Source organism: Tamandua tetradactyla, chromosome 2 (genome assembly GCF_023851605.1).
Source record: "Tamandua tetradactyla isolate mTamTet1 chromosome 2, mTamTet1.pri, whole genome shotgun sequence".
In the NCBI taxonomy this organism is placed as follows: Eukaryota; Metazoa; Chordata; class Mammalia; order Pilosa; family Myrmecophagidae; genus Tamandua; species Tamandua tetradactyla.
The window spans coordinates 177,844,985-177,859,426 of record NC_135328.1 but is presented as its reverse complement, the minus strand read 5'-3'; the positions used below and the strand labels follow the sequence as shown (position 1 = coordinate 177,859,426).

Below are 14,442 nucleotides of genomic sequence, written 5' to 3'. Positions count from 1 at the left end.
ATGATGATGAAGTTAGTACAACATTGTAAATGTAATTAATGCAACCAAATTGTACATTTAAAAATGGTTAAAATGGCAAATTTTATGTTATAACTGTTATCATAGTAAAAAACTGTCATGATGCCTGGGTTCAAATTCTAGCTTTAATATTTGCTAGCTGACAAGTTTCTTAACCTTGTTAAGACTCAGTTTTCATAATCTTTAAAATGATATTAATAACAATAATACCTATCCCATAGAACTGTTGGGGGATTAAATGAGCTAATACCCATAATGGACTCAGCAAAGTGCCCAGCATATGGCTGTTTCTTAAATAATAAATGATGCATACCTACTAGACTGTGAGTAACTTCAGAACAGAGATATCCTTGATTTAGATTTGTATTCCAATACAGTCCTGGTATATGATGAGATTTAAGAATTATCAAATACATGCATTTGTCTCCTCTGAATAATTTTGGGTAAACTGATGAAATAAAGTTTCTGAATCTGCCAAGCTAAAGACTAAATTTGAACTCATGAAGGTGCCCTGACCCTTGAAGACTTATATGAGTAATCAGCCAGTTATCTATTAGCAGTAACTGCTGGGATCAACTCCTTCCCTAAAATATTTGTTTCCTCAGAATGTTTCTCTTCCTCTTTAATGATAATTGCTTTTCTACCAAGATTTTTCCCTTTTTTAGGGTGCTCTCTTTTCTTTTTTCTCTTCATTAATCAACATGAATTTATTTTCATGTTTAATCTTCTATGAGGACAGGCACTAGGGAGCTTCTCCAGAAGCTTTCTGGGAGTTGAGTTGGTTGGTTGAAAGACATTCTTAGCAAGTTAGTTAGTATTCCACCCCCTTCCCGGAAATGGCCAGACACAGTAGAGCAATTCACTTCTCACAGGTAGATTTTTTACATCACTCTAAACAAAACAGTCCTTCATGATTTAACATTTATGGTTCACTGAATTCAAAACTAAACCCAACTGCTCTTCCTCAAACTTCTCTCAAATTCTATCCAACTCAAATTATCAATACATTTGCTTTCTCACAACCTTCTTTCCAATGATGAATACGCTATGAAAATTATTATGTTTGACCTTCTTTTCAGGTAATAAAATTTAAATGATTAAAAGCCTTCTGTAATTATTTATGTTATATAATGTCAACCAACAAACATTTATTAAATAATCACTAAGTATAAAGTAATATGCTGGGTGGGGGTAGGAAATGAAGGGAGGAATCAAAGATAATTAAGACAGAGTTTCTAATCTGGAAAAACTGAGTCCAAGATAAGAGTCAGACAAGAAATCCGGTTGCTACTACTTCAAAAGTTTTAAAAACACATTTGGAAGGTGGTATATGTATTTTATGCATGATTGTTCTGTAAACCCACAACCTCTCTAATAACACAATTAAATATAACCTGATTAATTAATTAGGGCACATGATTCGCACTGAATAGACATTTACTGCTTATAGATGACTCATTATTGGGGACCAACACTGAGAGCATATGAAACTGTAGTGCACAGAACATAGAAAGACAGTTACTTTGACCATCTAGATTAGTAGTAAACTTAATTGTAACTTCTTTTAATGACTTGGGATCTTACTGATTTTGGTTTGCTCTTATATGCTTTTCAAGATCTGCTTGATGACATCTAACTTTATTTTTGTCAGTTTTTATGTACCAATTTATATTTTAACATGTAATAAAAACTGCTTTAACAGTTATATTTTAAAACCTTTATTATTGAAAATCCTGTCAAAAACACAGTTTTCCTACTATGAATCTGATATTCTTCTAGTCCCAACTTCTATTTTATCTCAGATACAATAATTTCCACAATGTGATTTCTTAACATCAATTTTGTTTAGAAAGCAAGTGGAAAGTGATAGCAAAAAAGAAACTCTTATATGATAAAGTCACTATAGGAATACAAACAGGAATGCTTAACCTGAAGGTGTAGGAAAATATCAAGACAAGATTCACAATGAAAAAGACTAAGCTGGACAAAGGATGAGTAAGAACAATGCAAGTAATTAAAAATGAAAAAATTTTCTGGTATGGAAGCACAGTTTGGGGAGCAAACTAAGTTTCATGCATGTAAAATATGTACCTTTATATTTAAATATAAGGAATGAACATTTCCCTTCCCTCCCATAATAAATAAATAAGAGGAGCTAATTGTAATACTTCCATGTTTAATATATTTGCAAACCTACAATTGTCCTTTATGCTAATCCACCTCTGGGTTAACGAATTAAAAAAAATGAGTTCCTTTTGGGCAAATGGAATAGAAAAAGGTGCTCCTTTGGGTGAAAACAGCCCTGGGGATGACTGCTTGTCAAATGAAAGGCAACTCTGTGCCCAGAAAATTGGATGGATACAGACAAACACAGCTCTATGCTGGGTAAGCCAAGCACATTCTAGATTTCAGGTCCTGCTCACTCTCTTAACAAGGCACCTTTGTGCAGTGCACAAACTGTACAACCACACATGGTAGCCCTGAGAAATTTACCTTTCATCAAAAGCAGCAGGGCCTCTTGCCTCCCTTACCTTACCTCTCTGTCTTTGCGAGTACCCATATTCCTCTTACATGTGTTCTCAATAAATTTTCTACTTACTTGCTCTATTCATGCTGTGCTCTTGAATTCTTTCTTGTGGCATGACCAAGAACCTGAAAGCTGAAATCAAGCAACATATTTTGGTAAGCCAGCCAAGGGGCATTTCTTTTCTCCAACCATCTGGACTGGTAAGCACTGGGAAGCTTGACCATGTGCTGTTGCTTTTTCTTCTCACTTGGTTCTCTTCTCTGTCTCTTTCTCTTTGGCTCTCTGAAACTTCCCCACTCACTTGGCTTAACCTAGGGTCTCTGATGCAGCTCCGCCAGGACATAATCTCAGTTCATCCCTTTGGCTTCCTCCTCAGAGTTGGCCATGTATATACAAGGAGGCTTAGGGCAGTGGGTGATACCACCTTTTGGGACCTGACAGGTGGATTCTCCCCATGTCCAGTAGGAATCCAATGGAAGCCAAATCAAGTCCTGGTCTCTCTCTCTCCTTAGTTATATGAAATTTCCTCAGACCCTCTTTCTTCCCCTCTGAGGACCCAGACCCTTCCCCCTGCTGAATCTGTTCCTTTTTTCACCTCTTTGACATAGGTCTTCTCGACCCTATCTCCATGAGAATCTCCCTCTTTCTCTTGTCTGGGTTTCAAGGTCTTATAAGACATTCTATCTTTTGTAACACAGAATTTTGGGCTAATGATATTTATACCAAACAAGTGTTGTCTTTGACATTCTAGGGAGTCACTTTTGGTTTAGGCTCAGGAGAACTGGGTCCATTCCAATGACAGTGCTTCCCCCTGAAAGCCAGAAGTGAGGTTTGTAGGATAAACAAAAGCCCCAACTATCCTGATTGAAGTAAGATGAGCCTGTAAAAGCTGGTAAGCCCCTGGTCCATCTTGAAATGAGAATATAGGCCATCTTGCTCTCTGCTCACTCACGGTATTGCTCTGATGACAGGTTTCTCACTTTTACTCTCCAGATCTTTCCATCTCTTCATCAGCTACACATCTCAAATTCCAGTGCATTTTGCTATTAGCCCTTCTGAGGGTGTCACCCAGTACAAGAAGAAACCACTGGCTGGGAAGAATACACTGTTGGGTGTGTTTGCCTTGTTGAAAAAGACCTGCACTGCAAGGGACAGAGGGAGCCTCACTCCTGGCCTTGTACTATAGTATATCCATACCCAGGCCCCGTGGATTGCCTGAAAACCATACTAGGCCATGTTTTATTGTTTAACAGGCCTTTCCCAGGAAACTTCCCCTTAACGGGAGCCTGATTTCTTTGCCACATGTTCCTTTCTTCTAACTCAATCCTGACAACACCCAGGAAGATTCCCTCCCTAGAGTTTCTTTGTTTGTGGCAAATCCTTTCCATTCTCTTAAGCAGAAAGTCAGGCAGTAAGTTAAAAATATTCCTACAAATATTTATAGGAAGACGAGTGTTCTAGTTTGTAAGCTGCCAGAATGAGATATACCAGAAACAGAACAGCTTTTAAAAAGAGGAATTAATTAAGTTGCAAATTTACAGTTCAAAGGCCATGAAAATGTCCAAGTCAACATTAGGCTATAAAAATGTCCAAATTAAGGCATCCAGGGAAAAATACCTTAGTTCAAGAAGGCCAATGATGTTTAGGGTTTCTCTCTCAGCTGGGAGGACATATGGTGATGTCTGTTAGCTTTCTCTCCTCATTTCATAAGCCTTCCCCAAGAGCATTTTCCTTTTACTCCAAAGGTCTCTGGCTGTGTGGGCTCTGTTGGCTCTAAGCTTTTTCCAAAATGGTACCCTCTTAAAGGGTTCCAGTAAGCAACCCTACCTTGAATAGGTGGAAACACACCTCCATAGAAACAATAAAAAAGATTCCACCCAACAACAGTGAATGAGGATTAAAGGACGTGGCTTTTCTGGGGTACATTATAGCTTCAAACAGGTACAATGAGTAAGTCTGATCATAAGTGTCAAGAGGGTATTTGGCCAACTATCTTCTCAGTCTTCAAGGACCCCAGGGACACCTGGGGATGGGAAGCCTGATCTCATGATGCCAAGGGATCACATTCAGAATGGCAGACCAGTGACCTGGGTTGCTGGGCATTGGTACCGAAATCTGCCTTTTTCCCTTCTCTCTCTTCTTTAGAAATGGGTGATGCTTCTAGTATTGCAGATGACAATCAATTCCGCTGCTTCTACGAAATTGGAATAATCTTCCCACCACAGAGCTAAAAAAAGAAAAAGCTTACTTTCTATTACCACACTGACTGGCCACAATATCACCTGGAGGTCAGCCAGTTGGCTCAAAAATGGAACAGTTACAACCCTATTCTACAGTTAAATGTCTTCTGTAAAAAGGAGGGAAAGTGGCAAGAAATTCCTTATATATAGCTTTCTATGACCTTATATCAGGATAAATCCATGAAGGGTTCTTGCAAATTATATTATGCCCACATGTCCTCAAAACTCATAGAAGAATTTAAATCTGGTATTAACCTTTGAATTTACCTGGAGGGGATGTGCAAGTCATTCTTTTCTTTTGTGGTACTCCTGAGGAAAATCATGGAATTTGAACTGAAGCACAAGGCCATACAGACCAATTTGCAGGCCAGCAATCTACCCAATATGCAGTAGGAGCAGTAGCATTTCCAAACGTTAACCCAAAATGGAACTACCAGAGGGGTCAGGCAGACTTGAAAGTCAAAGACCACTGATAACTTGTCTAATAGAAAGAATATAAAAGTATACTATCAAATCTGTACATTATATGGTACAGAGTGTAACTCAGGAGGATAAGGAAAACCCTCTCCTTCTTATTTCCCAGTAAAGCAGGAATGACGTCCTACCCAAAATTCACTCTTAGATCTGAAAGACAGTCATTCCCTTTCCCCTTCCTCACTCTCTCTAGGCTCCTATGTCTCCTAGGCCCACTTGCTTCTATTCTCCTGTTATTAATCAGCCTTGAATTTTTAAAACTTCATATCAAGTTTATTTCTTCCATATTAGAATCCTTTTACACCAAACCAATGCTAATGTGAGGATTTTCAGCCATTCCAACTGCCCCCTGAACTCCTCCCCTCTCAACTTAAATGAGATAGCCAGAAAGCTATATACCTCATTATGCAGGGCCTACACCCCTGACAAGCCAGAAGCAGCTACTGAAGACAGACCTTCGTCTCTCAGCACCCTTAATTAAGATTAAGGGGTAAGAACTTTCTGAGGAGGAATTTGAGGCAGATTAAAACAGGAAGAGAGTAGAGAGGGAAAAAAACATGAAGGAGACCATAAGCAAGAATGGTAAATCAAGGTCAGTGTCCCACACAGACACTCTGCCTGGGAGTTACCCACTTACAGAAAACACCCAGCAGCAGCTGACCCACCTTAAGCTAAATGACCTTCCCGAGTAAGTCATCTATGTAGAAGGGTAGAGTCAAACAAAAACGACCCATCCAAATGCACTATCTACCACCAGGCACCGCCGTGAAGAGAAAAGTGTAGAAGAAAAAGTCCTGAATGAGAAGGAGGAGGGAGAATAAGTAGAGCTAATCTATAAAAGCAAATAGCCCCAAATTGCCTATGGCCACTTGCCTCCCTTACCTCTGTCTTTGTGAGAGTGCCCACATGTCCTCTTACATGTGTTCTCAATAATTATTTTTACCTACTTACTCTAAAAAAATACAAAAATTTTTAAAAAGAAGCATATTAGATCAGCAGAACTTTAACAGAGACCAAATGGGAAAATCTAATTTTTCATTTATTTATTCAATAAATATTTATTGAGCACCTATTCTTTTCAGAACATTTGGAAGACTGTGGTAAACCTTAATGAAGGAGCACCAGACAATAAACATTACATATAATAAATACATCAGTTATATAGTATGTTAAAAGGTTGTATGTGCTACAGAAAAATAATTTTGAGCCATGTGATTGGGAAGGAGGAGCAGTTATAATTTCAAAAAAGGAGTTCATTATTAAATAGGTGACACATGAGCAAGGACTAGAACGAGATGAGAGAAAGCCCTAGGATATCTGGCAGAAATTCCAGGCAGAATCAATGCAAAGACCAAAGACGAAAGTGTGCCTGACATGTTGAAGGAACAATATGGAGACCAGAGTGGCTAAAACAAAGTAAGCAAAAGGAAAATTATTAAGAGATGAAGTCAGAAAAATAACAGAGGACTGGATCAGGTAGATCTTAGAAGCTATTGTATAAGAATTTTGGCTTTTACTCTGAGTAAAATGGGAATCTATTTTAAGCATTTGAGAACAAAATAACAGGTTTTTTTTTTTAGTCTTTATTGTGAAATATATATACAAAGTAAAGAAAGATAAAAGCAGTAATTTTCAAAGTACACTTCAACAAGTAGTTACAGAACAGATTTCAGAGCTTGTCTCATGGGTTACCATTCCACTATCTCAGATTTTTCCTTCTAGCTGCTCCCCAACACTGGAGACTAGAAGGAATATTTCAATATAGTGATTCAGCAGCCATACTCATTTGTTAAATCCTATTTTCTCTCTTATACCTCCTCTTTTTTTTTTTGTTAACTTTTTTTTATTTAAGAAAATAAACGATACACTTAGAACCACCAACAATGGATATCTTAGTTATCTTAACCATAAGCATATTTAACTAAAGTATCCATATAATCATTGTAAAGCCTATGTTTATGCAGTAAGTTTCATAAACCAATTTAAAATTAAGACAACTAGGAAAAAAAATCTCCATATTCAGATAGCAAAGTTCTTAAACTCAAGTATTAAACACTAACTTAGATAATATTTGATCAGCTGTCAAAACTGTGAATGTTCTCAAAATATCAAGTAGAAAGTTCTAATAACATGGATTGTTTTTTTTTTTTTTTTTTTTGGCATGGGCAGGTACTAGGAATTGAACCCAGGTCTCCGGCATGGCAGGTGAGAATTCTGTAATAACATGTTTTAAAAGAATCATTCTGGCTATTGTATTGAGAACAGACTACTGTCAATATAATGGTCTAGAACTGAATAGAATATGTAAAAGTAGAAACAGAGAAATTAGTTAGGAAGCAGCACTGCAGTAATACAAGCAAGAGAAGATGGTGGTTCAGACAGGGTAACAGTAGAAAAGCTTGTAAGAAGTGGTTGAATTCTAGATATACCTCGAAAATAGAGCTAATAGGATTTCCTAATGAAGTGGATATAGATATGAAAGAGAAAAAGCCTCAGAAACAACTCTAGGTTTTTAGCCTGAACTACTGGAAGGAAGGAAATGCCATCACTGAAATGAAGGGAGCTGTGGAAGGAGAAGGTTTGGAGGAGATAAGCAGTTCAATTATACATGTTATGAGCTAAAAGAAACTGAAAGGTATGACTAGTAACAGGAGAAAAATCAAGGCGTATGTTGCCCGGAAGTGAAGAAAGTATTTTGAGGAAGGGAATGATCAACATGTCAAATGCTGCTGAAAGGTCAATTAAGGTGAGGACTGAAAATTAGCCAATAGATATACAGCAACGTGGAGGACACTAGAGATCTTGACAGGCACAGTTCCAGTTCAGTGGTAGAAGTAATAGCCTGACTAGGGTTGATTTAAGCAAGAATGAGAGGAAAACAATTAGAGACAGTGAGTAAAAACAACTCTAAGGAGGTATTTTGAGCCAAAGGAGTACAAGATATGGGGAAATGTAGCTAGATAGGAAAACAGGGTCCAAATTCATTTCTTTTTTCCCTTAAAAGAAAATATCTTCTTAAGATGAGAGAAATAACAGAATTTGTACATGCTGACAGGAAAAATATCTAGTTGACAGCAAAATTTTGATATAGAAATGAGAGGGGAGAATTTTGGGGGTAATGTTCTTGAATAGCCAATTGCAAATGGGATATATAATACATATGGAGACTAAGACTTAGATACGAGCTTAGGCAGTTCATCCATAGTAAGAGAAATAAAGACAGTAAATAGGTCAAGATGCAGTTGGTAGATATTTATGATGATGGTAGTTTGTTTAAATTCTCTTCTGATTGCTTCAACTTCCTTAGTAAATTAAGAAGCAAGTTCATCACTGAGAATAAGAACTAGAGAGGAGGTACTGGGGATTTGAGAGTATAGAAAAGGTGGGAAATAATCTTATAGGAGAACAAATGAACTATAGAAATATGATTGTCTGGGAGTATTAAGGGTTTGTTTTTATTAAAAATAATCAAACAAAAAAGTATATATATGCACGTGTGATTATGTATATAAAATTTATATTTATGTATATAATTTGTGTGTGAAATGTGTGTGTAGTATATGTATGGGGTCCAGAAGTACACATACCAAATTGTTAGTAGTGGTAATTATTAAAGAAAGTATGCACTTGATAGAGGGGCAAGGACAAAAGGACAGGTGGAAGGGACTGCTATAGCATTTGAATTTTTTATAAGCATGTGTTATTTTTATACTTACAGCAAATAAAATATTTGAACAGTTAATAAATAACTTGAGATGAGGGTTTAGAACACTTTTCAAGATCCCCAGCACCCTGTCTAGGCAAAGCCTATGTACTAATTAAACACAACTCTCAACCCTTTGAAGTTGACCATCAAAAAAGACAATAAAAGAAAAGGTGAGGCATCACTCACCTTGAATACTTCAGAGAAGAAGCCAGATCCTATTTTTTCACAACTGAAGTCATCTAAACGTGTCAATCTGGAAAAGGCACTTATAAGAGCTCGATATGAAGAGGGCCAAACTCTTCCTGTCTGGGTCACATTCCCATCCCCTCCACCACTTCCTTCAAAATCTTCAAGACGCTCCACATGTGGAGGAAATCCTGCAATCGAATTCCGTTTGCTCCGATCCATAGTCCCAATAATCACTTTTTTCTTCTTTTAAGAAGGAACTCCACACATAATAAACTTTTGTTGAATTTTACTTCGGTTCTGGTCTGACACTAAACAAGAGATTAAAAAGACATTTCATTAAAACTGTCAATGACATTTACAGGCAAAACAATAAGCTCAGTGCAAAAAACATTTCCTTTTACATTCCAGCTCGTAATTTTCAGATACAAAAAACATTTATGACTTTAGCTTCATAAGCTAAAGCTTATGAAACTTTAGCTTCATAAGCTAAAGTTTCTGAGGCTCTTTCTCCTTCACATCTATATCCACCTTCATATTTAAAGCAAGACTTTAACACAAGCACAATATAATGATAGATCATCAATTACATTCTAAGTAACAAAAAAAAAGATAATACATGTCTATCATTCATTGAGCATCTACTGTACAGGAAACATAGTATAAGAACTTTATAAATGTCATCTCACGTGATTCTCAATCCATGAGACAAAGATTATTAGGTTCAGTACACAGAGAGGTTCAAGTAATGATGCAGTCAGTAAATGGCAGAGAGAAAATTAAAATGTAAGACTATCTAATTTATAAGTCTGTGCTCCTGCCTTTGCTCTTCAAAGCCTCCCATCGTTTTTCTCTTCATTTGAAAAGTTACATCCAAATACATAAAACAAAGACAGGGAGACCTCAAAATGATATATTATACAACTTTAAAAGAAAAGAAAACCATATCTAAAAGCAATTTAGAAGTTCACTGTTGATAAATCAGCGTATTCCAGCAAATATGAAAGCTCCACGCCATCTGGTACATTACTAAGGAGAAAAGCACAAGCTAACTTCTTCTTTTAGCCTGTTTCTCCCTTCTTTCACTTTTTTCCCATAAGAGTTGATTGTAAGGATCCTATACAAAATACAACATTGGGACTTTTCAATTAGCAAGATCCTTTTGTAAATGTGGAAGATATCTACCCAGTCTCAACACCACCACCAACAACTACAGAGTAGGGGCAAGGTTTCCAGGGTCATCCTTAAAACATAAACCTATCTCCCTAGTCATAACCAAAAGTGGCACTCTACTCAATATGGGCCTGAGTTCCTTTTCTGGCAATATGGAATTGGAATTAAGATAATGAGGCCTTGTTCTAAATAGGCTTTTCTAAAATAGATGCTATGTACATTCAGGAGATGCTGGTCATGGCCATTTTCTATCTTGTAGCCAGAAAGGTAGGGGAAAAAACAAAGACTGAGCAAGACTCAGGAAAAAAAAGATACATAGGGAAAAAAAAGTTAATTTCTGTATATTACTAGTCTCAAATTAAAGTAACTTCCAGGGACCTAACTACATTCTGGCTTAGCATTTCATAGAATATCCCTGTACTTTTAAAATAAATTATTTTTGCTTAAGCCACCTCCATTGGGTTTCTGTTACTAGCAAACAATGGAGTCTGCACAGAAGCAAAAATAATCCAAGTTACCAAAGAATAAAATATTTACATACCTCTCCTGAACCACTGACAAAAATTAGCATCAAGGTCACAAGATCAAAAATCTAATGCTATAAGACTGCTAATTTAGAGTCAAACATTTTTAATTTCACAACTAGCAGAAATCACTGAATCTAGTAATAGATTTCAGGAAATATAAGGCCCAGAGAATGGAAATGATTTGCCAATAGCTATAAGCTATTAACTAGTAAAGCTAGAATTTGTTAGGAACTAGGGGTAGTACATTTCTCAAAATGCATCTGTTGATCATCTGCTTCAAAACTACCTAAGGAGCTTCTTTAAAATCCAGATTCAGTATTTTGAATGCAATGTCATAAACAAAAAGACAAATATGATCATGTCTCACTTATATGGACAAACTATAATAAACAAAACTCAGAGAACTAAAGTTGAGAGTGTTGGTTAACAGGCTGAAGCCTACTGTAAAGAGTGGACTCTTAACAGCAGTCACTGTGTAAGCTATATCTAAATTCCAGGAGCTGAGCTACTTGTGTATATCCTGGTCATTCCCTGAAACCTCAGATATCTGTGTGACACCTGAGACTCAGAGTTGAAGCTTTGAGGCTAAGTGGGTCATCATTACCCCATATAGTAACAGTTAAAAAAAAGTTGAAAAACTGATCAGACTTCGACTAGAGATATGAATGAAGCTGATCTGGATAGGATTAAGGTAAATAAGAATACTCAGTAAAGGATGATATGGTCTACATCATGTTTTAAAAGTTCAAGTTCTGTGTGAAACCAAAGGAAGAGATGTTGATTTGGTACAAAATTTATATTTTGGGTAGCGCATTATCTAATTTAACTTGCATGGTCAGTTTACTTAAACACTGTAATTACATGGACTCTTGAATAGGGTGTGAGATCTAGCTGGCTTGTGCAAGTTAGTATGATGCCCTGATATACCCCAGAGTAATTTGGGCAGAGAATAAAGTATTTGCAGGGTCCCCTTGGGAGACTGGGGAAAAAGGAGAAAATATTAAACTTCCCCATCTGGGGGAGTCCTGGTATTCTCACAAGCAGTGGGGACAATCTATTCAATAGGCTGCGCCCTCTTGGGGTTCGCCCCTATGAAACATATTCCTGCAAAAGAGAAGGTAAGCCTACTTATAATTATGCCTAAGAGTCATCTCCAGAGAGCCTCTTTTGTTGCTCAGATGTGGCCTCTCTCTCTATGCCAACTTAGCAGGTGAACTCACTGCCCTTACCTCTACATGGGACATGATTCCCAGGGGTGTAAATCTACCTAGCAATGTGGGATACGGCTTCTGGGGATGAGCCAGGACCTGGCATCATGGGATTGAGAAAGCCTTCCTGACCAAACAGGGGAAGAGAGAAATGAGCAAAATAAAGTTTCAGTGGTTGAGAGATTTCAAACACAGTAAAGAGGTTATCCTGAGGGTTATTCTTATGCATTATACAGATAATCCCTTTTTAGTTTGTGATGCATTTGAGTGGCTAAAGGGAGGGACCTGAAACTATAGAGATGTGTTCCAGTACCCTTGATTCTTAAAGACTACGAAATAACTATATAGCTTTTACAATATGACCTTGTGATTGTGAAAACCTTGTGTTTGATGCTCCCTTTACCCAGGTTAGGGTATGGATAGATGAGTAAAAAATATGGATAAAAAATAAATAATAGGGGGAACAAAGGTTAAAATAAATGGGATAAATGGAAATACTAGTGGTCAATGAGATGGAGGGGTGAGGGGTATGGTATGTATGAGTTATTTATTTTTTATTTATTTTTCTGGAGTGATGCAAATGTTCAAAAAAATGATCATGGTGATGAATACACAACTATGTGATGATACTGTGAACCAGTAATTGTATATCATTTATGGAATGTTTGTATGCTAAGAATGTTTGTATGTTTTTAATGTTGTTTTATTAAAAAAATATTTTTTAAAAAAGAAAACAAGATACTAGATTTGAAACTTAAAAAAATATATAAAACATAGTTACCTGCAAAATCAATGAACTTAAAAGTCTGCATCATAAACCCCTAGAATGAGCTAAGACTCAGCATCAAGGGATTGAGTCTTGATCAAAAGGGGGAAGAGTGAAATAAGACAAAATAAAGTATCAATGGCTGAGAGATTCCAGACAGAGTTGAGAGGTTATCCTGGAGGTTATTCTTACGCATTAAATAGATATTACCTTGTTAGTCAAAATGTAATGGAGAGGCTGGAGGGAACTGCCTGAAAATGCAGAGCTGTATTCCAGTAGCCATGTTTCTTGAGCATGATTGTATAATGATATAGCTTTCACAATGTGACAGTGTGACTGTGAAAACCTTGTGTCTGATGCTCCTTTTATCTACCTTGTCAACAGACAAGTAGAACATATAGAATGAAAATAAATAATAGGGGGAACAAATGTTAAAATAAACTTAGTTTGAAATGCCAGTGATCAATGAAAGGGAGGAGTAAGGGGTATGGTATGTATAATCTCTTTTTGTTTTCTGTTTTTGCTTTGTTTCTTTTTCTGTTGTCTTTTTATTTCTTTTTCTGAATTGACGCAAATGTTCTAAGAAATGATCATGATGATGAATATGCAACTATGTGATGATATTGTGAATTACTGATTATATATGTAAACAGAATGATCAAAATAGGAATGTTTGCATTTGCTTTGTGTTTTTTGGTATTTAAAAAAATTTAAAAATTAAAAATAAAAAGATGTAATGGAGAGGCGGGAGGAATTGCCTGAAAATGTAGAGCTGTGTTCCAGTAGCCATCTTTCTTGAACATAATTTTATAATGATATGGCTTTCACAGTGTGACTGTGTGATTGTGAAAACCTTGTGTCTGATGCTCCTTTTATCTACCTTATCAACAGACAAGTAAAACATATGGAATAAAGATGAATAGTAGGGAGAACAAATGTTAAAATAAATTTAGAGTGAAATGCTAGTGATGAATGAAAGGGAGGGGTAAGGGGTATGGTATGTATGAATTTTTTTCAGTTGCCTTTTTATTTCTTTTTCTGAATAGATGCAAATGTTCCAAGAAATGATCATGATGATGAATATGCAAAAAAAAAAAGTCTGCATCAACTTTTTAAAAATATATTTCATTTTTATACGCAAATCTATTAAATAACAGGAACAGTTTACAGAGTTGCTAATAATTTGTTCCTGGCAAAAGAAAAATCTATAGCAAAAATTTTTCCCATATTTTGACACTACTTACAAATGCCTCACACAGAAATGACTGCAAGTTCCCCCTAGACTGTATACTCCTTGAGGGCATCCTCTTCATCTCCTTATCTCCATCACTAAGCATCAGTCCTGGCACATAAAAGGCTCTCAGTAAGGGTTTATTCCTCTTCCCTCCTCTTTCCCCACCCCACTTCATAACCACCAAATCATGATGGTATTTGATATTGCTGCCATTGAGTATATAAAATAAAAATACATATGTATATATTTGTGAAAAAAAATGTATATATTTCCTTTTGAATGAAATCTAACCAAGGATGTAAAAGACTCACACACTGAAAATTACAAAACATTGCTGAAAAAAATTAAAGAACGTAAGTAAATGGAAAGATAGTCTATATTCA

At 36.3% G+C, this 14,442-nt stretch overlaps 1 protein-coding gene across 6 annotated transcripts in view; it reads right to left on the bottom strand.

The window, feature by feature from the left end:
• TESK2 (testis associated actin remodelling kinase 2) overlaps window positions 1-14,442 on the bottom strand; it is a 152,978-nt gene that overhangs the window by 95,311 nt on the left and 43,225 nt on the right. For 4 of the 6 annotated variants that reach the window (XM_077149851.1, XM_077149852.1, XM_077149856.1 and 1 more), the window contains exon 2: window positions 9,152-9,462. In XM_077149851.1, coding sequence (XP_077005966.1) covers window positions 9,152-9,373 — 222 coding nt within the window. In that variant the 5' untranslated portion in view covers window positions 9,374-9,462. Of the gene's footprint in view, window positions 1-2,617; window positions 2,678-9,151; window positions 9,463-14,442 lie in introns of those variants that run through there. The other 2 variants (XM_077149854.1, XM_077149855.1) reach the window with 2 other exon arrangements.